General features: G+C 38.4%; 2 protein-coding genes across 2 annotated transcripts in view; both read right to left on the bottom strand.

The window, feature by feature from the left end:
* Positions 1-616: 616 nt before the first annotated feature.
* LOC117384148 (B-cell receptor CD22-like) lies at positions 617-13,296 on the bottom strand. The gene is made up of 13 exons (XM_055227786.1): positions 13,254-13,296; positions 12,761-13,171; positions 11,681-11,923; positions 11,208-11,477; positions 9,749-10,018; positions 9,403-9,666; positions 8,829-8,901; positions 8,569-8,641; positions 8,147-8,244; positions 7,997-8,057; positions 3,701-3,780; positions 3,575-3,635; positions 617-1,136 (listed from the first exon to the last, which is right to left on the bottom strand). Exons 1-13 carry the CDS (start codon positions 13,294-13,296, stop codon positions 975-977), a joined length of 2,109 nt encoding a protein of 702 aa, XP_055083761.1. The 3' UTR covers positions 617-974.
* Positions 13,297-14,858: 1,562 nt separating this feature from the next.
* LOC117384146 (B-cell receptor CD22-like) overlaps positions 14,859-25,795 on the bottom strand; it is a 30,482-nt gene continuing 19,545 nt past the window's right edge. Inside the window, exons 7-15 of the mRNA XM_055227785.1 lie at positions 22,993-23,262; positions 22,647-22,910; positions 22,072-22,144; positions 21,812-21,884; positions 21,390-21,487; positions 21,240-21,300; positions 17,694-17,773; positions 17,568-17,628; positions 14,859-15,163 (exon numbers count right to left, since the gene is read on the bottom strand). Of these exons, the coding sequence (XP_055083760.1) occupies positions 15,002-15,163; positions 17,568-17,628; positions 17,694-17,773; positions 21,240-21,300; positions 21,390-21,487; positions 21,812-21,884; positions 22,072-22,144; positions 22,647-22,910; positions 22,993-23,262 (1,142 nt within the window). The 3' untranslated portion in view covers positions 14,859-15,001. The remainder of the gene's footprint in view (positions 15,164-17,567; positions 17,629-17,693; positions 17,774-21,239; positions 21,301-21,389; positions 21,488-21,811; positions 21,885-22,071; positions 22,145-22,646; positions 22,911-22,992; positions 23,263-25,795) is intronic.

Here is a 25,795-nt window from a genome sequence, read left to right as displayed (position 1 = left end):
ATATTTTGTATCAACAAAATACCAGTGTTTAATATATGGACTCAAAATTGAATGCAAAACTTGTCTTACTCTGATGAATAAAAAACGACTTACCCTTGAAGCATTTGTTCTGTATTTAATGTTAATAAGCAAAATACTAACAGCATGTACCCCTCGACTGGGATGAGAGACTTCCTCTTTAAATGTGAAATGTGGTAAATTGTAGAAGGGTGTTGTATGTGTGACTGGCCTGGCCCTATTTACTGACAGTGATGCAAATTATTGTAATTTTTTGCTTAATATAAGCTGTGTGATAAAGTGTTTTAAATGCATGTTAAACCAAAGATTGACACAACATTACAAATCGAGTTCATACAAATATTAGTTTTTATGCATGCAATAATTACTGTATGTGCAATGCTAACAAGCAACATACCAACATGTAGATGTGAAACTTCCTCTTGTGTGACATGAGACTGCAGAAAAATGTGGTAAATTGTAAAATGGTGTTGTATGTGTGATTGGCCTGGCCCTATGCACAAGCAGTGACACAAATGACTGTATGTTTTTCCATAATATAGGCTGTGTGAAATAGTGTTTTACTATTTACAAAAGGCAATGCTAAACTAAAGACAGAAACATTACAAAGGATTTTAATAAAAATATCATTAGTTTATATGCATACAATAAGAATAAATCCCCCTCAAAACAAAACATTTATTCAAACCTGTGAAAGGCAGAGCTAATAAATGACCACACAGTAACAACGATTTAATGTAGCCCTTAAGTAATCTTACATTTAACACAATAAAGAAATTCAACCACGAAAGACTTCAACAGACTTAGACAAATGAATGAGGAGAAGGACAGGCTGAGGAAGGTGATGGTTCTGCTGCTGCGGTGAAGATGGATTGAGATGTAAGTGTGGGGAATACAGTCATCCTGGTTTAATTTACAGTATGTTGTAAGCTTCTTGTAATTGATCATAAGTATGTTTAGAAGTTTAGCTCAGAGTACTCCTCCTCTGCTGCGGTCACTCTGCTCCGCGCTTTTCTCCTGAAGTTCACCCTGGAGTAACTCACATCCACCTCATCCTCACTGCTGTCATTTGAACTATTGTCCTGTTTTGTAACGTTCTCATAAACATCTCCCACTTCCTGAAATATAAAATAATACAAATGTTTATGAGCTTGTCTTTAAAGCAGCATTATGTAACTTTTTTGCTTGTCTATATGAAAGTGTGATTGCTTTTTCAGGAATATTCCACACTATGGGATTAAACATCTGATCTATACCCAAGACCAAATTACAAGTCAGATCTGTGGAGAGGAGACACCGCTCATAGTATCGATACATTTGTCAAGGTATTTTTGAGTAATTAAAACGCCTGTAATTTACTAAATGCAAGAAAGACAGAGGTGGGGAGAGTAGTCAAAATTTGTACTGAAGTAAGTGAAAAGTGACTTCAAAATAATATTGAAATAGAAGTGCAGAGTAATGGTCCAAGGCATTACTCAACTAAGAGTAAACAAGTATCTGGGAAAACTATTACTTAAGAGTTTAAGCAATATCTGATTTATAAATTGAAATTCATGTAATTGGAAGGGCAAAACATTAAATAAAGTACAGAATCTGGTATTTTCAAAGGACACACACAAATTTCACAAACGTTATATTTGAAAGAGCAGTGCAAGAAACAAATGTTCAAATAATTTCATATTGTCAACATTCAGTTTAAACCAGAAGTTTACAAACACTATATGAAAAAACACATATGTCTGTTTTTTAAGATAAACTAGGATTACCAAAATTATTTTATTAGCTAAATGCCAGAATAATGAAAGAAATATTTTTTTGACAATTTGTCATTACTTTTTTTTAAATCAGAAGTTTACATACATTTCATTAGTATTTGCTACCATCTCCTATAAACTGTATGACTTGGGTCAAATGTTTTGGATATCCTTCTACAAGCTTCTCATAATAGTCGACTCGGCCATTTTGGCCATTTCCTCTTGACAGAACTGGTGTATCTCAGCTAAGTTTGTAGGCCGCTTTGCTCACACGTGCCTTTTCAGGTCTGCTCATCCATTTTCAATATGACTGAGATCAAAGCTTTGTGATGGCCACTCCAAAACATTGACTTTGTTACCCTTAAGCCACGTTGTAACCAGTTAGGCAGTATGGTTCAGCTCATTGTCCATTTAGAAGACCTATTTGTGCCAAAGCTTTAACCACCTTCCTGATGTCTTGCTTCAGTATTTCCACATAATGTTCTTTCCTCATGATGCTATCTATTTTGTGCACCAGTCCCTCCTGCAACAAAACATCCCCACAACATGATGCTGCCGTATTTCACAATTGCGATGTTTTTTTTTTCAGGCTTGCAGCTTCCCCTTTCCTCCACATGTAATTATTCTCATTATGGCCAAACAGTTCAATTTTCAATATTTTCATCAGGTCACTGCATGTCTCCAAATAATAGAGTCTTTGTCCCTGTGTGCATTTGCAAACTGTAATCTGGCTTTTTATGTTTCTTTTGGACTTATGGTTTCTTCCTGCAGAGTGGCCTTTCAGCTCATGTCGGTACAGTACTCGTTTCACTGTGGATGATGACACACTCTTACCAGCTTCATCGAGCATTTTCACAAGGTCTTTTGCTTTTGTTCTTGGGTTGATCTGCACATTTCGAACCAAAGCACGTTCATCTCTGGGACACAGAACACGTCTCGTCCCTGAGCGGTATAATGTCTGGACATTCCCATTATATTTATTCTTGTGTATAACTGATTGAATAGAGGAAAATGGCACTTTCAGGCATTTGGAAATTGTGCCCAAGGATGAACCAGACTTGTGCAAAACCATAATTCTCTTGAACCTCTCTGATATCTTGGCTGATTTCTTTTAACTTTGCCATGTTATTATACAAAGAAGCAGTGTGTTTCAGATGTGCCTTCAAATACATCCACAAGTCTGTCTCTAATTAACTCAAATGTTGTCAGTCAATTTATCAGAAGCTTTCAAAGACATGACATGATCCTCTGGGCTTTCCCAAATTGTTTAAAATCATACTGTATGTAAACGTCTGACTTTGAAGAACGTCAGAAAAAATTGTCTAATAAAACCTTTCTCTCATTATTCTGGCATTTAACAAATAGAAATATTTTTTGTAATCTTAAGTGACCTAAAACAGGAAAAGTTTTGTCTGATTTCACGTCAGACAGTGAGAAAAAAAGCATATGTGTCTTCTTATACAGTGTATTTAAACTACTGGTTTCAACTATAAAGCCTCTGTCACCTCACTTACAACTGCAAGAATAACCACAACTTTTACTCAAGTAAGAGTACTGTTACTTCAATAAATATATTATTCAAGTAGGAGTAAAAGTATGCGGCTAAAAATCACTCTGAACAGTACAATTTCATTAATAAGTTACATTTACTTGAGAAATTCAGTACTACTACTTTAATATAGTGACCATACTGTGGAAAAGTGTAGGTGAAATAACCCCTCCATGGAAACTTGCAGGTGGCCATAAACGTTCCATAGTGCATCTTTAACTAAACTCTGTGTAAACAGTGACACTTGGTCTACCTCGTCATGCTTCTGTACAGTGGAGTAGACGACATCCTCTCTTTCTTTTGGGAGCATAGTCCTACAGACAGATTGTGATGTGAATATTTGAATGGACACTTACTCATGTTACTGTGTGGAACTTACGGTGGATTCTTGTTAAAGTGCAAAGAGGCGTAGAAGAGTGAGTCTGCACATGTGTTTTGATCACTGGTGCCAGGTCGGCTCTGTGAAGTGAAATAATGGAGAAGTTGATTCATGCATTAGACTGTGCTGTAAGTCAAATGGTAAGGCACTCATGGGGTTTAATGATTATTCATTGTTCACAAGGTTGAGCTCTGGCTGCACATGGCTCACTCAAGCCCTCCACAGAACAAACACTAGATGTAACATACAAAGGAATATTTGAACATGAGTGATAATGAAAGCGTACAAACTGTGGTATGATGGTATTCATTAAATAATCGTGACTGGTGGACTCCTGAAATAATCATAATCTGACAATTCACTATTCACTATAACAAAGACGTCTGTATTATTAAATCAAAAAGCAAACAGTAACATACTTCATTTGTAAAAATTACCTGAAAGCTTTCTGTCTCCATATTTAAACCCTTTTTGTTAAAAATCACAAACTACAATAGAAACAGTTGTTTGAGCAATCAAATAATAATAGAAATATAATAATGAATCACTGAAGTAATTGTTAGTTTTAGTCCTAGTCTTTAACAAGCTTGAATGTTATGTCGCTTGTTCACTTGACCTGTGTGTGTTCATGTGCTTTTGGTCTGATGCTGAGAACACACTCTGTATGTGTTTGTGACTCAGTGTTTTGAGAAGAAGCTATTACCCAAGACCTAATGTTCACTTGATACAAAATATCTTGGAATCAATCTAAATATTTGAAAATTCTCATTTGACTTTCACGTTTGAACGCCCCTGACGTCACAACTCACATTTCTCCCACATCATCGATCAAATGACTTGGTGCAGTGTTCAGAAAGTCATGTTTATGGTTTATCCAACACCACAGCAAAGCAGCATTAGCAACATGATGCTTACACAGACCACACAGACTGTTCACCTACTTGGTCAGGATAGGACGAGACAGACAAAATTTAATTTGACAATGACATAGTGTGTTTGTGTGATCCCTCAGTCATCCAGGTCTGATCCATAGTAAAAGCCAAAAGTAAAATCTGTCAACTGGAGAAAAGGTTGTAGGAGTGAAGACGTTTCACTGCTGATCCAATCTTCATTTCTGTCATGATGTGTGTATTTCTGTTCCTGTTTTGTCTCCCTGTGTGCTCTTCCCCCTCCCTCACCTGTCTGTACCTGGAGCTGGGCGGAGCTCTCGGCTCCTCCCGTGCGCACCTGCTGTCCATCTGGCTAATCACCACACCTGCCGTGGATAAGAGGAGCTGGGAGAAGACACTCGGGGGAGATCATTGTCGTCCCTTCATTACGGTTGTGCCTGTGTTGTTTCACCCTGTTCCGTACTGGATTATCTGTGTTTGGTGCCGGATCCTATGTGTGTCTTCAGCCCTGCTTTGACCCTGCTTCTCAGCCCTGGTACTGTCTTGGTTTTTCCCTGCACTCCACGTTCCTGGATCCTGGCCCACACCTGGCTTCCTGCTCACCATCAGATCAACCCTCAGTTTTGTATCTCGTCTCAATCTGTACAATAAACACTGTAAATATTCCCCGAGTCTGCACTCTTTGGTCCGCTACACCCACCGTTACAACAATTTCTGGTCAGACTGCTGGTTGACACTGCCTTATATCCATCTGAAGAGAAGAGCTAACTACACTGAAACTGGAAACGGTTATTGTTTACAGTGCCTGTATATAGGCTAGGTCTATTGAGCTACACTAAGTGTGCACTGTGCCTGAGTCATACTTGGCATATTCATTCAACTCTTAATGGCTGCTTTCTCTCCTACCAATAGACAGCTGCATTACAGACTATCCTGGTGACTCCATTCCTTGCATCTATGGTCTCCCAAAACTCCACAAAGAAAGAGTAGCCGTCAGACCCACTGTATGTAGCACCGACTCCATGACATACAATGTGGCCAAACATCTGAAGACCATGGCTCCTTTGGTGGGCAACACGGAGCACCATATTGAGAACACAGCAGAATTTGTGAGCAAAGTCAAGCATCTGCAATTTGATTCAGTATCCCCACATCAGTAGTGCTGAAAGCAAAGAGGAGTCTGCAGGATACTAAAAACCCACAGCTGCACCATGGGCTCACTGGTCTCTCTTATTATGGCTAACTTGTTTATAGAACAATTTGAACAGGAGGCATTGGCCTCATTTCCAGGCACTCCTCCCACACATTATTGATATGTGGATGACAACTGGACTAAAATCTAATTTCAAGATATGGAACCTGTACTGTTATCACTACGTGTTGGATACACCGTGTATGTGAACGCAGATCAACAGCAAGCCAAACTCGGTTTTCACGAGCCAGGAAACTGAGCGTCTTGCTCCTTTAATACGGTCTTCAAGACAGCTTACAATTCTTTACAATTGTGGTGTGAAAAGCTCGAGTGAAACTGGAAAAACAAACAAATAAATGTACATTAACATCATAACATAAAGTACATGTGTCAAAGAAATAGCAAACTTAACAAACTGCTACTTTAAGGAGTCACACTACGTTTTTTCGCGATCTTTTCATATGCAAATTAGGTCGTTAATACGCACGAAAATAGGCACGGCTATGCTAATACATAGTACTCCTGAGCTAGCAAGATCATGGGCTAGGTCTAATGTCTGTTAATAACGTGTGCTGAACCAATTTCCACAACAGGGCAACTTATAAACTAATTGAAGTCACTAAATACACATTCAACTTACAGCCATTGCTTTCGTAGATGTAGATAAGATTTTAAACACAAGATGAGCAGCTCTGGACATCAACAAGCAGTCTTATTTTAACACGTTTTTACCTAGCTGAGTTCTGCTGCTGTTACCCATAATGCATTGTGACCACTTCCTGAGGCCTTCAAAATAAAACACAAGTGATCCAAAGCTAGTGTATATAGTAATTATTTTTAACAAAATGGCTGTCTTAAGCATGAAATATTAACCAATGAATTATAATATACTAAATTATTAACATTACAAAATTATTATGAACTTTTTCTGAAGGTAACTTTACTGTGGGCAGAACAGAACCCTTTACTGCACATGTTAATGCTCCAGATCCAAATATCAAGTTCACATGGGAAGAGGTTAAAGAGAACAAACTGACATTCTCAGATTGTGCAGTAACTATAGGAGAGGACTGACGACTCCAGGTAGATGTACTCAGGAAACACACACACACAGAGACTCTCTACAACATAGAGCTTAAGTGTACCCACAAACACAAAGGGAAAGGTGAAGGAGGAACAACATGTGGAGAAAGCCGTGTTGGCTTGTGGTTATCCAAAATGGTCCTTCAATAGATCTAAGAAAGCTAAATATTCGTTACACAGCTGGTGTGTCTGAAAAGCTTCAGAGAATTTTCAGACAGTATGAAATTCTGGTCTAGTTCAAACCTACAACAACTTTAAGAGAGATACTGGTTCACCCAAAAGACAAAACCCCGAGCCACAAACAAAGTAATGTGGTCTACTACATTAAGTGTAGTGAAGAGTGCAGTGAGCGTTACACTGGAGAAACTAAACAGCTACTCCATAAGAGAATGCACCAACATCGGTGTGAGAGCTCCTCTGGACCCCAGTCTGCCGTACATCTTCATCTCAAAGCCATTAACCTTTGAAGATAGTGAGGTACAGATCATAGCCAGAGAAAATAAATGTTTTGAGAGGGGAGTTAAAGAAGCTATTTTTGTTTTGAAAGACAATCCTTCCGTGAGGGTGTAAAAACAGCCATTAAGAGTTGAATGAATATACTAATAATAAGTTTAATAATAATAAGTATGACTCAGGCACTGTCCACACTTAATGTAGCTCAATAATGCTGGCCTACATACAGACACTGTAAACAATAGCTGTTTCCAGTTTCAGTGTAGTTAGCCCCTCCCTTCAGATGGATATAAGGCAGTGTCTACCGAAAGCGAAAATGTCTTCACTCCTACGACCTTTTGTCTAGTTGACAGTTTTTTCTTTTGGCTTTTAAAATGATACATTGAGCAAACCAGTTTATAAGTTTGGCCTCACAATTCCTGATTTATTTTTATTTAAAATGTTGTCATTGTAGCACTGCTTTTTGGTACAGCTTCTCTAGACATGCAGCTCATCAGCCTTTTTTGTTAAATCCAAATGTAAAAAAAAAAATTCACAAGATCAGTTTCCTCATGTGTGCACAGTCGTGTGGTGATTTTATCTTATGAGATATTGCTTCATGAGATTTTGTTTCATGAGATCTTGTCCCATCCTTACTACTTGGTGAAGGGAACTTCACTATTGCTTTTAAATACGTACCCGTTTATCTTTGGGGGGGTCCACAGTGGAGTAAAGAGCATTAGCAGAGGATGTACCGTTTCTGTTAACACATAAAGACAGAAGTGAACAGCATCTACTCAGAGTGACTACTATCAGACACTGTGTTGTGTGCATTCTGTTTTTGCTCACATCATGTCTGCTCTCTGCTCAGATCGTGGGACATCTCTCGTTCTGGGTGTCTCTGCATGGACATCCTCTGAACAGCCTCTGGAGCTATGCCATCGACCCTGAACACATGATGATAGTAATAATAATACTTTTAACTTTTAAGTCATATTCCTATATGAGGGACAAGAGCCAGTTTTCCTATTGATTACATGATATTTACAAAGAAATATCTAAAAACAAAAAAACAAAAGTACCCATGGACTGTATGATCTACGGTCACACCTGATCATTTCTATTAATGACCAAACCCTCATATTTGCTATATATAAACACAGATATATTTTTCTAATTGTTTTAAAAATAATTATTTTAGCTCTCTCACTTTTTATGAAATATTATTGGGATATATAATGTTGGGATCATCCAGATAAAGAAAGTATTACCACTGTCCTCGAGCAACTCCTCCACCATGACTTTTTTGTTGTTTCCTCTTCAACTGACCTCTTTATTTTGAGTCTGAAAAACAAAACAAAATGTGAGACACTTGATTGAAGAATCTGTTATTATAGAAGATAAAAAAGTTTTCTGTCATGTCAGTTTGGTTTTGGGTTTGATGTATAATCAATGTAATGTGTTGTGTTCTACTGTCTTTATTTAAAACATGCAGTCCTATAACATTATTGAATATAATATCTTATAGTACCTGTAAACAATGAACACACATAAGATAATCAGCAGAGGCACCAGAGCCAGGAAAATGTACTTCACAAAGTCTCCTGCAGAGAAGAAACACCATCAACTCCTCAGGCCGATCTACAAATGTGTCATTTTAACATGAAATAATCTTAATCTTAATAATAATCTGTTTTTGCCTGAAGCTAAAATAAAAAATAAAAAAAAGTAAACAAAACCACCAGTGTTTAGCCATGTACATATTATTGCTAATGTTGCTATAAAGGTCAAATGTATCATATAATTATAATATCTGGAGCAAAAATAGAAAAGGGAAGGAAAAGTTTATTTAAATTGAATTTTTAATGTAGAATGTATGAACTTAATACACATTTTGTGAGAGTTTAGAAGTTGTAAATTACCCAAATATTTAAACGTGTTATTAATATATAAATGCTAATGCTAAACTGTGTCCACATTTAACAATGTAGATCTTTGAACCAAATTCATGGATAAATACTTTTGATGCTTGAATTCCCAGGACACCGTTCATTTGTTTTGGACCTTATTGTCATTGTGGTGAAGGTGTTATGGTCTCCTCTTACGCTGTAGAAAGAGGCTGACTGTCTCAGACGTGCTCTCACTGATCTGGTTCTTGGCAGTGCAGTAGTAGACTCCAGGCTGTGTGGACAGCACAGTGTAGTTGATGTTCTCAGACACTTTGAGCACTCCGTCCTCCGTCCTCCTGTACCAGGTGTAGAGGTTGACCGGGGGGAAGCTGTGGCTGCTGCAGCTCAGAGTCACTGAGCTGCTCCCATCAGGGCTCTGCTCCTCCTCTGCTCTCAGCACCACAGCCTGCTTTGGACCAACTCAACATGCACAAGACACTCTTACTAAGTGTGGAATTCACACATTTGTGCCATACCAAGGATTCTGGTTAAGCACACTCACACATGACCTGAACTTCAGCTGGTGGAGACGTTCCTTGTCCGACCTGGTTGTGTGCGGTGCAGCTGTAGAGGCCACTGTCGTTCACACTGACTGAGCTCACTCTGAAGGTGGGCCCCGTGTGCACAGGGGGCCCTTGCCATGTGGGGCCCCTGCTCCAGGTCACTGAGCTCACAGAAGGATGGCTCTGAAAGCTGCAGTGTAACGTCAGTGTCGTGTTCTCTTCAACCCTCAGACCTGGGTCAGCCTGGACTCTCACCTTCTGAGGAGCATCTGCAGACACACAATACTGAGGTTATGGAAATGGCTTTAAAAAATGGTCTCTGCTTGGTCTCTGAAACATCTTATAAAGGCAGATTTTTTATTTTCCTGATGAAATAGTGAAATGCGGAAAACATTAACCGTGTACGATTATTGTTATTATTATTATTATTATTATTATTATTATTATTATTATTATTATTATTATTATTATTATTATTATTATTATTATTATTATTATTATTATTATTACTACTACTGACTGGGTGTAGTTGCATTGTTTAATTTATATATAAATCAGGGACTGAAATTGGGTTAAACATTGAGCTTTGACTCATTGGTTAGAGCAGTGGTTCCACAGCCTGAATGTTGGAGGGTCATTTCCCACTTGGACCATGTTCTGTTGTTGTGTCCTTAGGCAAGACACTTAGAAGTGGCAGATTGGCAGCCTCTCTTCTGTCAGATTTCCCCAGAGCAGCTATGATACAGGCACTTTCACACCTCTATGACTCGCGTTCCTCCACAGAATGAGGGATTACACCGACTCATATCACTGGGGCATAAAAAATGTGATGTCGTCTGAAGACCCAGAGTGTGTTCCAGTCACCTACTATCTGATCTGTTTAATGACTAAATGTAAACCTGAAAGTCAAATATTGTCATTAATGCAATAGTTTAAATAAATAAGAAATAAGAAGCTTAAAACAAGGGGAAAATTAAAAGAAACTCGTTCTGCCTCTGAGTCCATGGACAGAGTCAGACTGGTGGGAGGAGCTGTGGAGGGAACAACATAGTCACATAATAACACACAATGAAGGTTATCATATATGTTTTCAAATTACACTAGCATGACGTCCTTATTAACATACAGCATTTAGGATTCATTACAAGATTTATCTTAGTAGTCTATTCTGAAGATCTATTCTGGTGCCTGTAGTTTTCTCAAGTTTTAATAGTTTAAAGAGACTACAGCCATTTGAAACTAATAACAAATAATTGTTATTTAGCAAAATGTTATGTTTATGTAACAAAGTCTAAATAAACATAAAATGTACATTTACACAAACCAATTACAAAACATCTCAAAGTTATGAGCTGTATTTGTTTATAATGTACACCACTGTGTAGTATAGTCAGTGTATATATAGTATAGTACAGTATATATAGAATATAGAGTGAGTGAGGACCCAGAGTGACTTACAGGACACCTGTATACACACGGCTGTGCTGTGACCTCCTGATCCATGTTTGTTGGTCGCCCTGCAGCTGTAGCAGCCCTCGTCTGCTCTCTGCACTTTCTCCATCTCCAGACGGTTTGCAGCTGTGTACTGAATATATTTACTGTCTTTATGCCAATAGTATGAACCAGGATGAGGGTTGGCATCACTGTTACATTTGAAGGTCACTGAACGACCCTCCTCTACTTCTCTGGTTTGACCAACAATTTCAATGTTGGTGTTCGTTGGTTTGTCTGCAACGCATACAATTTCCTCATTACTTTTACATAAATATGAAATCAACTTCCATTTTGTCAGTCAAATCAGTCAATATAAACAACAATCCGGATAAATACATGAAACAGACCAACACCAGCCTAGGGTTTGATTTTATAACATTAACTTGTTCAATAAATTCTTTTTCACAAATGCAGAGGGGAGACGTTCTGAAACTCACACTGAACATCTATCTGTAGAGGTCCTGACTGTGCAGAGGACACAGTGTTTTCAGCAGAGCATGTGTAAGAGCCACTGTCTTCAGGCTGCAGATTCTTAACATACGTCTGAGCCCAGGACACTCTCTGCTCATTTTTATACCATCTATAATCATGTGGAGGGGGGTTGCTCCGAATCACATTACAGCTGAGTGTAAGTGTCTGGCCTTGTTTATATGGAGGTTGAGGTGAAGACACTCTCACCTCTACATTACACGAGTCGCAAACAAAATGGAAGTATATGAACATCTATATGGACAGAGTTTGATGTTTCTGTCCCATGTTGGTTTTGAGCAGTACAAACATAGTCTCCACTGTGTTCAGTCTGAGCTGAGTCAATTTTCCAAATATCTCCACTGTGTTCCTGAGAGGAGAACCACCTCTGGTTGGACCTGTACCAGGTAAAGACTGGGGCCAGCTTTTCTTTAGTTGAACAAGTCAAAGTTACAGAATGACTCTCTTTAACCTGAGTGGAGCTCATTACTGCCTGTGTTACATGAGGAGCATCTACATAAATGCAGTTCTATCACAGTTATATAGTGTCCTAAATTTGATATGTGTTTGGTCGTCTACACATGTGAAAGGAACAGTCCAAGTCTAAACTTACACAGCACTGAGATTCTGATCTTCTTAATCAGTTGTGGGTCTTTGTTTCCTCGTGTTTGGCAGGTGAACTCTTTGCTGTCGTCCCTCCATGAGGCTCTGAAGGACGCTGTTGCTGTAAAACTAACAGAAGACTGAGATGTTCTTAAACCAGATGGAGGAACACTTTCAATTTCCAAGTATTTAGAACATGACTTCGGAGTAGAACATGTGAGACTGATGTAATGATTCTCTTGTACAGGCGCTGGATTGTCAAATGTGATTAGACATGGGTCTGTGAAGAGAAAGAAGATCTAATTTACTTTAACTTGTGATTTACGTTAATTAAGACATTCTTTTTATTCTAAATGAAGGCTTAACTAATTAAAACTCTCTAAGCTCTAAAAACACAATCATCAGTCATTATTCTAAAATGAAAGAGTCAAAGTGGATGTACTTGCCTGTGACTCTGAGGGTAGGCTTATTACTTTCCCATTTAAATGTCCGCTCCTTAGAGATATATCTAAAAAAATACACTCCACTGTCCTGTACTGTCAGTCCACAGATTGAAACACTGCATGATGGATTATTGGAGTATGTGTAGCGTCTATTTGCTAATCGTGTAGCTCCAGTGTAAGTGACTCGGCCTCTAAACTGTGGACTGACGGGGCGTTCTGTGGGCTTGTTACTGTAGACAATGGTGCCACTGTATTCACTTCCATCCCATGTCCCATCCTTCATCCAGAACCACAGAGCATCTTCATCAGGTACTTCTCCAGTGACTTTACATTTGATCTCCACACATGTCCCCACAAAGGCAGCCAGAGAGGGGGTTTCTATTGTTGCATAACTGTTTGAGTAGCAGGGAACAGCTGATGGAAATAAATAAATAAATAATTAAATTTCACTCAGTGACAATCACACACACACATACACACAATCATTCAGTTTTACCTGTAACAAGAAGAATGAGACAGCTGATTGGATGGGTTTCCATTTTCTAAGCTCCCTCCTAATAACACTGTGGAAATACAATACATGTTCTCCTGATGCAAGTAAATAAATCAAAACCTTGGTGAAAACACTGGTGCAATGTCCTTTGGATGTATCCTCACAAGTGCATCATGGGTTTCAGATGTTTATTTTGTCTCAAATAAGAAATTCCTTTGGTTAATGTGTTTTATCAAAACTGTATTCTCTGCATGTCCTACAGTATCTTAATGAGCTGATTGACACGAGTTTCCTGGGTCAAGTCATCAGTATTTTGAACATTATACAAACAGAGAGGTTACAAGAGCCGACTTTTTCTACTTCTGCTAAATACATAATTTCTTTAATCATGAATAAATTAACTTAATATTAATGAGTTAATGAGCTGATTTACAATATACTGATTTAACATATTTATTTATCATTTACTGATTTGATAGGGACAAGTATGTACATTAGTCATACTACAACATTTATAGCCAAGGCTAATTTGCAATGTCTGTCCCTAGAAGGACTTTCACAAAAGAAAAATAAAACAAACAAAAAAACAACAACACAGAGTTCACTTTATGATTGAACAATAAACAAAGGCAAATGTAGGTCAGGTTTGTCAGTGAGGACATGTCTGTCTGCTCTTTAAGACACATAGAAGTTCATATTTAAAACCACCTCAGTCAAGGTCCAGTTTCAGCTCAGAAAAAGTCTCTGATTATAGAAAATTTTATATACTGTAATATATTTTGTATCAACAAAATACCAGTGTTTAATATTCAAAATTGAATGCAAAACTTGTGTTACTCTGATGAATAAAAAACGACTTACCCTTGAAGCATTTGTTCTGTATTTAATGTTAATAAGCAAAATACTAACAGCATGTACCCCTCGACTGGGATGAGAGACTTCCTCTTTAAATGTGAAATATGGTAAATTGTAGAAGGGTGTTGTATGTGTGACTGGCCTGGCCCTATTTATAGACAGTGACGCAAATTATTGTAATTTTTTGTTTAATATAAGCTGTGTGATAAAGTGTTTTACTTTTACAAAATGCATGTTAAACCAAAGATTGACACAACATTACAAATCGAGTTCATACAAATATTAGTTTTTATGCATGCAATAATTACTGTATGTGCAATGCTAACAAGCAACATACCAACATGTAGATGTGAAACTTCCTCTTGTGTGACATGAGACTGCAGAAAAATGTGGTAAATTGTAAAATGGTGTTGTATGTGTGATTGGCCTGGCCCTATGCACAAGCAGTGACACAAATGACTGTATGTTTTTCCATAATATAGGCTGTGTGAAAAAGTGTTTTACTATTTACAAAAGGCAATGCTAAACTAAAGACAGAAACATTACAAATGATTTTAATAAAAATATCATTAGTTTATATGCATACAATAAGAATAAATCCCCCTCAAAACAAAACATTTATTCAAACCTGTGAAAGGCAGAGCTAATAAATGACCACACAGTAACAACGATTTAATGGAGCCCTTAAGTAATCTTACATTTAACACAATAAAGAAATTCAACCAGGAAAGACTTCAACAGACTTAGACAAATGAATGAGGAGAAGGACAGGCTGAGGAAGGTGATGGTTCTGCTGCTGCGGTGAAGATGGATTGAGGTTTAAGTGTGGGGAATACAGTCATCCTGGTTTAATTTACAGTATGTTGTAAGCTTCTTGTAATTGATCATAAGTATGTTTAGAAGTTTAGCTCAGAGTACTCCTCCTCCGCTGCGGTCACTCTGCTCCGCGCTTTGCTCCTGAAGTTCACCCTGGAGTAACTCACATCCACCTCATCCTCACTGCTGTCATTTGAACTATTGTCCTGTTGTGTAACGTTCTCATAAACATCTCCCACTTGCTGAAATATAAAATAATACAAATGTTTATGAGCTTGTCTTTAAAGCAGCATTATGTAACTGTTTGCTTGTCTATATGAAAGTGTGATTGCTTTTTCAGGAATATTCCACACTATGGGATTAAACATCTGATCTATACCCAAGACCAAGTTACAAGTCAGATCTGTGGAGAGGAGACACCGCTCATAGTATCAATACATTTGTCAAGGTATTTTTGAGTAATTAAAACGCCTGTAATTTACTAAATGCAAGAAAGACAGAGGTGGGGAGAGTAGTCAAAATTTGTACTGAAGTAAGTGAAAAGTGACTTCAAAATAATATTGAAATAGAAGTAATGGCAGAGCAATGGTCCAAGTCATTACTCAACTAAGAGTAAACAAGTATCTGGGAAAACTATTACTTAAGAGTTTAAGCAATATCTGATTTATAAATTGAAATTCATGTAATTGGAAGGGCAAAACATTGAATAATGTACAGAATCTGGTATTTTCAAAGGACAGACACACAAATTTCACAAACGTTATATTTGAAAGAGCGGTGCAAGAAACAAATGTTCAAATAATTTCATATTGTCAACATTCAGTTTAAACCAGAAGTTTACATACACTATATGCAAAGACACATATCTCTGTTTTTTAAGATAAATTAGGATTACTAAAATTATTTTATTAGCTAAATGCCAGAATAATGAGAGAAATATTTTTTAGACAATTTGTCATTACTTTTTTTTAAATCAGAAGTTTACATACATTTCATTAGTATTTGCTACCATCTCCTATAAACTGTATGACTTGGGTCAAATGTTTTGGATATCCTTCTACAAGCTTCTCATAATAGTCGACTCGGCCATTTTGGCCATTTCCTCTTGACAGAACTGGTGTATCTCAGCTAAGTTTGTAGGCCGCTTTGCTCACACGTGCCTTTTCAGGTCTGCTCATCCATTTTCAATATGACTGAGATCAAAGCTTTGTGATGGCCACTCCAAAACATTGACTTTGTTACCCTTAAGCCACGTTGTAACCAGTTAGGCAGTATGGTTCAGCTCATTGTCCATTTAGAAGACCTATTTGTGCCAAAGCTTTAACCACCTTCCTGATGTCTTGCTTCAGTATTTCCACATAATGTTCTTTCCTCATGATGCTATCTATTTTGTGCACCAGTCCCTCCTGCAGCAAAACATCCCCACAACATGATGCTGCCGTATTTCACAATTGGGATTATTTTTTTTTCAGGCTTGCAGCTTCCCCTTTCCTCCACATGTAATGATGCTCATTATCAGGTCACTGGATGTCTCCAAATAATAGGGTCTTTGTCCCTATGTGCATTTGCAAACTGTAATCTGGCTTTTTATGTTTCTTTTGGACTTATGGTTTCTTCCTGCAGAGTGGCCTTTCAGCTCATGTCGGTACAGTACTCGTTTCACTGTGGATGATGACACACTCTTACCAGCTTCATCGAGCATTTTCACAAGGTCTTTTGCTTTTGTTCTTGGGTTGATCTGCACATTTCGAACCAAAGCACGTTCATCTCTGGGACACAGAACACGTCTCGTTCCTGAGCGGTATAATGTCTGGACATTCCCATTATATTTATTCTTGTGTATAACTGATTGAATAGAGGAAAATGGCACTTTCAGGCATTTGGAAATTGTGCCCAAGGATGAACCAGACTTGTGCAAAACCATAATTCTCTTGAACCTCTCTGATATCTTGGCTGATTTCTTTTAACTTTGCCATGATATTATACAAAGAAGCAGTGTGTTTCAGATGTGCCTTCAAATACATCCACAGGTCTGTCTCTAATTAACTCAAATGTTGTCAGTCAATTTATCAGAAGCTTTCAAAGACATGACATGATCCTCTGGGCTTTCCCAAATAGTTTAAAATCATACTGTATGTAAACGTCTGACTTTGAAGAATGTCAGAAAAAAATGTCTAATAAAACCTTTCTCTCATTATTCTGGCATTTAACAAATATAAATATTTTTTGTAATCTTAAGTGACCTAAAACAGGAAAAGTTTTGTCTGATTTCACGTCAGACAGTGAGAAAAAAAGCATATGTGTCTTCTTATACAGTGTATTTAAACTTCTGGTTTCAACTATAAAGCCTCTGTCACCTCACTTACAACTGCAAGAATAACCACAACTTTTACTCAAGTAAGAGTACTGTTACTTCAATAAATATATTATTCAAGTAGGAGTAAAAGTATGCGGCTAAAAATCACTCTGAACAGCACAATTTCATAAATAAGTTACATTTACTTGAGAAATTCAGTACTACTACTTTAATATAGTGACCATACTGTGGAAAAGTGTAGGTGAAATAACCCCTCCATGGAAACATGCAGGTGGCCATAAATGTTCCATAGTGCATTTTTAACTAAACTCTGTGTAAACCTGGTCTACCTCGTCATGCTTCTGTACAGTGGAGTAGACGACATCCTCTCTTTCTTTTGGGAGCATAGTCCTACAGACAGATTGTGATGTGAATATTTGAATGGACACTTACTCATGTTACTGTGTGGAACTTACGGTGGATTCTTGTTAAAGTGCAAAGAGGCGTAGAAGAGTGAGTCTGCACATGTGTTTTGATCACTGGTGCCAGGTCGGCTCTGTGAAGTGAAATAATGGAGAAGTTGATTCATGCATTAGACTGTGCTGTAAGTCAAATGGTAAGGCACTCATGGGGTTTAATGATTATTCATTGTTCACAAGGTTGAGCTCTGGCTGCACATGGCTCACTCAAGCCCTCCACAGAACAAACACTAGATGTAACATACAAAGGAATATTTGAACATGAGTGATAATGAAAGCGTACAAACTGTGGTATGATGGTATTCATTAAATAATCGTGACTGGTGGACTCCTGAAATAATCATAATCTGACAATTCACTATTCACTATAACAAAGACGTCTGCATTATTAAATCAAAAAGCAAACAGTAACATACTTCATTTGTAAAAATTACCTGAAAGCTTTCTGTCTCCATATTTCAACCCTTTTTGTTAAAAATCACAAACTACAATAGAAACAGTTGTTTGAGCAATCAAATAATAATAGAAATATAATAATGAATCACTGAAGTAATTGTTAGTTTTAGTCCTAGTCTTTAACAAGCTTGAATGTTATGTCGCTTGTTCACTTGACCTGTGTGTGTTCATGTGCTGGTGTGTTGGTCTGATGCTGAGAACACGCTCTGTATGTGTTTGTGACTCAGTGTTTTGAGAAGAAGCTATTACCCAAGACCTAATGTTCACTTGATACAAAATATCTTGGAATCAATCTTAATATTTGAAAATTCTCGTTTGACTTTCACGTTTGAACGCCCCTGACGTCACAACTCAGATCGTTCGTGCTGCTTCCGAAATTCCCATTTCTCCCACATCATCGATCAAATGACTTGGTGCAGTGTTCAGAAAGTCATGTTTATGGTTTATCCAACACCACAGCAAAGCAGCATTAGCAACATGATGCTTACACAGACCACACAGACTGGTCACCTACTTGGTCAGGATAGGACGAGACAGACAAAATTTAATTTGACAATGACATAGTGTGTTTGTGTGATCCCTCAGTCATCCAGGTCTGATCCATAGTAAAAGCCAAAAGTAAAATCTGTCAACTGGAGAAAAGGTTGTAGGAGTGAAGACGTTTCACTGCTGATCCAATCTTCATTTCTGTCATGATGTGTGTATTTCTGTTCCTGTTTTGTCTCCCTGTGTGCTCTTCCCCCTCCCTCACCTGTCTGTACCTGGAGCTGGGCGGAGCTCTCGGCTCCTCCCGTGCGCACCTGCTGTCCATCTGGCTAATCACCACGCCTGCCGTGGATAAGAGAAGCTGGGAGAAGACACTCGGGGGAGATCATTGTCGTCCCTTCATTCCTGTTGTGCCCTGTGTTGTTTCACCCTGTTCTGTACTGGATTATCTGTGTTTGGTGCCGGATCCTATGTGTGCCTCCAGCCCTGCTTTGACCCTGCTCCGACCCTGCTTCTCAGCCCTGGTACTGTCTTGGTTTTTTTCACCTTCACTCCACGTTCCTGGATCCTGGCCCGCACCTGGCTTCCTGCTCACCATCAGATCAACCCTCAGTTTTGTATCTTGTCTCAATCTGTCCAATAAACACTGTAAATATTCTCCGAGTCTGCACTCTTTGGTCCACTACACCCACCGTTACAACAATTTCTGGTCAGACTGCTGGTTGACACTGCCTTATATCCATCTGAAGAGAAGAGCTAACTACACTGAAACTGGAAACAGTTATTGTTTACAGTGCCTGTATATAGGCTAGGTCTATTGAGCTACACTAAGTGTGCACTGTGCCTGAGTCATACTTGGCATATTCATTCAACTCTTAATGGCTGCTTTCTCTCCTACCGATAGACGGCTGTATTACAGACTATCCTGGTAACTCCATTCCTTGCATCTATGGTCTCTCAAAACTCCACAAAGAAAGAGTAGCCGTCAGACCCACTGTATGTAGCACCGACTCCATGACATACAATGTGGCCAAACATCTGAAGACCATGGCTCCTTTGGTGGGCAACACGGAGCACCATATTGAGAACACAGCAGAATTTGTGAGCAAAGTCAAGCATCTGCAATTTGATTCAGTATCCCCACATCAGTAGTGGTGAAAGCAGCAAAGAGGAGTCTGCAGGATAATAAAAACCCACGGCTGCACCATGGGCTCACTGGTCTCTCTTATTATGGCTAACTTGTTTATAGAACAATTTGAACAGGAGGCATTGGCCTCATTTCCAGGCACTCCTCCCACACATTATCGATATGTGGATGACAACTGGACTAAAATCTAATTTCAAGATATGGAACCCTTTACTGCACATGTTAATGCTCTAGATCCAAATATCAAGTTCACATGGGAAGAGGTTAAAGAGAACAAACTGACATTCTCAGATTGTGCAGTAACTATAGGAGAGGACTGACGACTCCAGGTAGATGTACTCAGGAAACACACAGAGACTCTACAACATAGAGCTTAAGTGTACCCACAAACACAGAGGGAAAGGTGAAGGAGGAACAACACGTGGAGAAAGCCGTGTTGGCTTGTGGTTATCCAAAATGGTCCTTCAATAGATCTAAGAAAGCTAAATATTCGTTACACAGCTGGTGTGTCTGAAAAGCTTCAGAGAATTTTCAGACAGTATGAAATTCTGGTCTAGTTCAAACCTACAACAACTTTAAGAGAGATACTGGTTCACCCAAAAGACAAAACCCCGAGCCACAAACAAAGTAATGTGGTCTACTACATTAAGTGTAGTGAAGAGTGCAGTGAGCGTTACACTGGAGAAACTAAACAGCTACTCCATAAGAGAATGCACCAACATCGGTGTGAGAGCTCCTCTGGACCCCAGTCTGCCGTACATCTTCATCTCAAAGCCATTAACCTTTGAAGATACTGAGGTACAGATCTTAGCCAGAGAAAATAAATGTTTTGAGAGGGGAGTTAAAGAAGCTATTTTTGTTTTGAAAGACAATCCTTCCATGAGGGTGTAAAAACAGCCATTAAGAGTTGAATGAATATACTAATAATAAGTTTAATAATAATAAGTATGACTCAGGCACTGTCCACACTTAATGTAGCTCAATAAACCTGGCCTACATACAGACACTGTAAACATTAGCTGTTTCCAGTTTCAGTGTAATTAGCCCCTCCCTTCAGATAGATATAAGGCAGTGTCTACCGAAAGCGAAAATGTCTTCACTCCTACGACCTTTTGTCTAGTTGACAGTTTTTTCTTTTGGCTTTTAAAATGATACATTGAGCAAACCAGTTTATAAGTTTGGCCTCACAATTCCTGATTTATTTTTATTTAAAATGTTGTCATTGTAGCACTGCTTTTTGGTACAGCTTCTCTAGACATGCAGCTCATCAGCCTTTTTTGTTAAATCCAAATGTAAAAAAAAAAAAATTCACAAGATCAGTTTCCTCATGTGTGCACAGTCGTGTGGTGATTTTATCTTATGAGATATTGCTTCATGAGATTTTGTTTCATGAGATCTTGTCCCATCCTTACTACTTGGTGAAGGGAACTTCACTATTGCTTTTAAATACGTACCCGTTTATCTTTGGGGGGGTCCACAGTGGAGTAAAGAGCATTAGCAGAGGATGTACCGTTTCTGTTAACACATAAAGACAGAAGTGAACAGCATCTACTCAGAGTGACTACTATCAGACACTGTGTTGTGTGCATTCTGTTTTTGCTCACATCATGTCTGCTCTCTGCTCAGATCGTGGGACATCTCTCGTTCTGGGTGTCTCTGCATGGACATCCTCTGAACAGCCTCTGGAGCTATGCCATCGACCCTGAACACATGATGATAGTAATAATAATACTTTTAACTTTTAAGTCATATTCCTATGTGAGGGACAAGAGCCAGTTTTCCTATTGATTACATGATATTTACAAAGAAATATCTAAAAACAAAAAAACAAAAGTACCCATGGACTGTATGATCTACGGTCACACCTGATCATTTCTATTAATGACCAAACCCTCATATTTGCTATATATAAACACAGATATATTTTTCTAATTGTTTTAAAAATAATTATTTTAGCTCTCTCACTTTTTATGAAATATTATTGGGATATATAATGTTGGGATCATCCAGATAAAGAAAGTATTACCACTGTCCTCGAGCAACTCCTCCACCATGACTTTTTTGTTGTTTCCTCTTCAACTGACCTCTTTATTTTGAGTCTGAAAAACAAAACAAAATGTGAGACACTTGATTGAAGAATCTGTTATTATAGAAGATAAAAAAGTTTTCTGTCATGTCAGTTTGGTTTTGGGTTTGATGTATAATCAATGTAATGTGTTGTGTTCTACTGTCTTTATTTAAAACATGCAGTCCTATAACATTATTGAATATAATATCTTATAGTACCTGTAAACAATGAACACACATAAGATAATCAGCAGAGGCACCAGAGCCAGGAAAATGTACTTCACAAAGTCTCCTGCAGAGAAGAAACACCATCAACTCCTCAGGCCGATCTACAAATGTGTCATTTTAACATGAAATAATCTTAATCTTAATAATAATCTGTTTTTGCCTGAAGCTAAAATAAAAAAATTTAAAAATGTAAACAAAACCACCAGTGTTTAGCCATGTATATATTATTGCTAATGTTGCTATAAAGGTCAAATGTATCATATAATTATAATATCTGGAGCAAAAATAGAAAAGGGAAGGAAAAGTTTATTTAAATTGATTTTTTTATGTAGAATTTATGAACTTAACACACATTTTGTGAGAGTTTAGAAGTTTTAAATTACCCAATTATTTAAATGTGTTATTAATATATAAATGCTACTGCTAAACTGTGTCCACATTTAACAATGTAGATCTTTGAACCAAATTCATGGATAAATACTTTTGATGCTTGAATTTCCAGGACACCGTTCATTTGTTTTGGACCTTATTGTCATTGTGGTGAAGGTGTTATGGTCTCCTCTTACGCTGTAGAAAGAGGCTGACTGTCTCAGACGTGCTCTCACTGATCTGGTTCTTGGCAGTGCAGTAGTAGACTCCGGGCTGTGTGGACAGCACAGTGTAGTTGATGTGCTCAGACACTTTGAGCGCTCCGTCCTCCGTCCTCCTGTACCAGGTGTAGAGGTTGACCGGGGGGAAGCTGTGGCTGCTGCAGCTCAGAGTCACTGAGCTGCTCCCATCAGGGCTCTGCTCCTCCTCTGCTCTCAGCACCACAGCCTGCTTTGGACCAACTCAACATGCACAAGACACTCTTACTAAGTGTGGAATTCACACATTTGTGCCATACCAAGGATTCTGTTTAAGCACACTCACACATGACTTGAACTTCAGCTGGTGGAGACGTTCCTTGTCCGACCTGGTTGTGTGCGGTGCAGCTGTAGAGGCCACTGTCGTTCACACTGACTGAGCTCACTCTGAAGGTGGGCCCCGTGTGCACAGGGGGCCCTTGCCATGCGGGGCCCCTGCTCCAGGTCACTGAGCTCACAGAAGGATGGCTCTGAGCCCTGCAGTGTAACGTCAGTGTCGTGTTCTCTTCAACCCTCAGACCTGGGTCAGCCTGGACTCTCACCTTCTGAGGAGCATCTGCAGACACACAATACTGAGGTTATGGAAATTACTTTAAAAAATGGTCTCTACTTGGTCTCTGAAACATCTTATAAAGGCAGATTTTTTATTTTCCTGATGAAATAGTGAAATGCAGAAAACAGTAACTGTGTACGATTATTATTATTATTATTATTATTATTATTATTATTATTATTATTATTATTATTATTATTATTATTATTACTGACTGGGTGTAGTTGCATTGTTTAATTTATATATAAATCAGGGACTGAAATTGGGTTAAACATTGAGCTTTGACTCATTGGTTAGAGCAGTGGTTCCACAGCCTGAATGTTGGAGGGTCATTTCCCGCTTGGACCATGTTCTGTTGTTGTGTCCTTAGGCAAGACACTTAGAAGTGGCAGATTGGCAGCCTCTCTTCTGTCAGATTTCCCCAGAGCAGCTATGATACAGGCACTTTCACACCTCTATGACTCGCGTTCCTCCACAGAATGAGGGATTACACCGACTCATATCACTGGGGCATAAAAAATGTGACGTCGTCTGAAGACCCAGAGTGTGTTCCAGTCACCTACTATCTGATCTGTTTAATGACTAAATGTAAACCTGAAAGTCAAATATTGTCATCAATGCAATAGTTTAAATAAATAAGAAATAAGAAGCTTAAAACAAGGGGAAAATTAAAAGAAACTCGTTGTGCCTCTGAGTCCATGGACAGAGTCAGACTGGTGGGAGTTGCTGTGATGGGAACAACATAGTCACATAATAACACACAATGAAGGTTATCATATATGTTTTCAAATTACACTAGCATGACATCCTTATTAACATACAGCATTTAGGATTCATTACAAAATTTATCTTAGTAGTCTATTCTGAAGATCTATTCTGGTGCCTGTAGTTTTCTCTAGTTTTAATAGGTTAAAGAGACTACCTATTTACTTTCCTATTTACTTTTCCATAACTATAAAATCAACTGCAATTTTGTCAGTCAAATCTACAAACAACAATCCGGATAAATACATGAAACAGACCAACACCAGCCTGGTTTGATTTTATAACATTAACTTGTTAAATAAATTCTTTTTCACAAATGCAGAGGGGAGACGCTCTGAAACTCACACTGAACATCTATCTGTAGAGGTCCTGACTGTGCAGAGGACACAGTGTTTTCAGCAGAGCATGTGTAAGAGCCACTGTCTTCAGGCTGCAGATTCTTAACATACGTCTGAGCCCAGGACACTCTCTGCTCATTTTTATACCATCTATAATCATGTGGAGGGGGGTTGCTCCGGATCACATTACAGCTGAGTGTAAGTGTCTGGCCTTGTTTATATGGAGGTTGAGGTGAAGACACTCTCACCTCTACATTAGGTGCATCTGAAACAAAAGGGAAATATATGAGCCAATTCAAGTATAAAACGACTCTGCTGTTAAGGTGTTTTACACTGAATATCTATATGGACAGAGTTGGATGTTTCTGTCCCATGTTGGTTTTGAGCAGTACAAACATACTCTCCACTGGGTTCAGTCTGAGCTGAGTCAATTTTTTCCAAATGTCTCCACTGTGTTCCTGAGAGGAGGACCACCTCTGGTTGGACCTGTACCAGGTAAAGACTGGGGCCGGCTTTTCTTGGGCTGAACAAGTCAAAGTTACAGAATGACTCTCTTTAACCTGAGTGGAGCTCATTACTGCCTGTGTTACATGAGGAGCATCTACATAAATGCAGTTCTATCACAGTTATATAGTGTCCTAAATTTGATATGTGTTTGGTCGTCTACACATGTGAAAGGAACAGTCCAAGTCTAAACTTACACAGCACTGAGATTCTGATCTTCTTAATCAGTTGTGGGTCCTTGTTTCCTTCTGTTTGGCAGGTGAACTCTTTGTTGTTGTCCCTCCATGAGGCTCTGAAGGACGCTCTTGCTGTAAAACTAACAGAAGACTGAGATGTTCTTAAACCAGATGGAGGAACACTTTCAATTTCCAAGTATTTAGAACATGACTTCGGAGTAGAACATGTGAGACTGATGTAATGATTCTCTTGTACAGGCGCTGGATTGTCAAATGTGATTAGACATGGGTCTGTGAAGAGAAAGAAGATCTAATTTACTTTAACTTGTGATTTACGTTAATTAAGACATTCTTTTTATTCTAAATGAAGGCTTAACTAATTCAAACTCTCTAACCTCTAAAAACACAATCATCAGTCGTTATTCTAAAATGAAAGAGTCAAAGTGGATGTACTTGCCTGTGACTCTGAGGGTAGCCTTATTATTTGTACTCCATTTAAATGTCTGCTCCTTAGAGATATATCTAAAAAAATACACTCCACTGTCCTGTACTGTCAGTCCACAGATTGAAACACTGCATGATGGATTTTTGTAGTATGTGTAGCGTCTATTTGCTAATTGTGTAGCTCCAGTGAAAGTGACTCGGTCTCTAAACTGTGGACTGACGGGACGTTCTGTGGGCTTGTTACTGTAGACAATGGTATCACTGTATTCACTTCCATCCCATGTCCCATCCTTCATCCAGAACCACAGA

Source organism: Periophthalmus magnuspinnatus, chromosome 16, assembly GCF_009829125.3.
Source record: "Periophthalmus magnuspinnatus isolate fPerMag1 chromosome 16, fPerMag1.2.pri, whole genome shotgun sequence".
NCBI lineage: Eukaryota > Metazoa > Chordata > Actinopteri > Gobiiformes > Gobiidae > Periophthalmus > Periophthalmus magnuspinnatus.
This window is presented reverse-complemented; position numbering and strand designations above follow the sequence as displayed.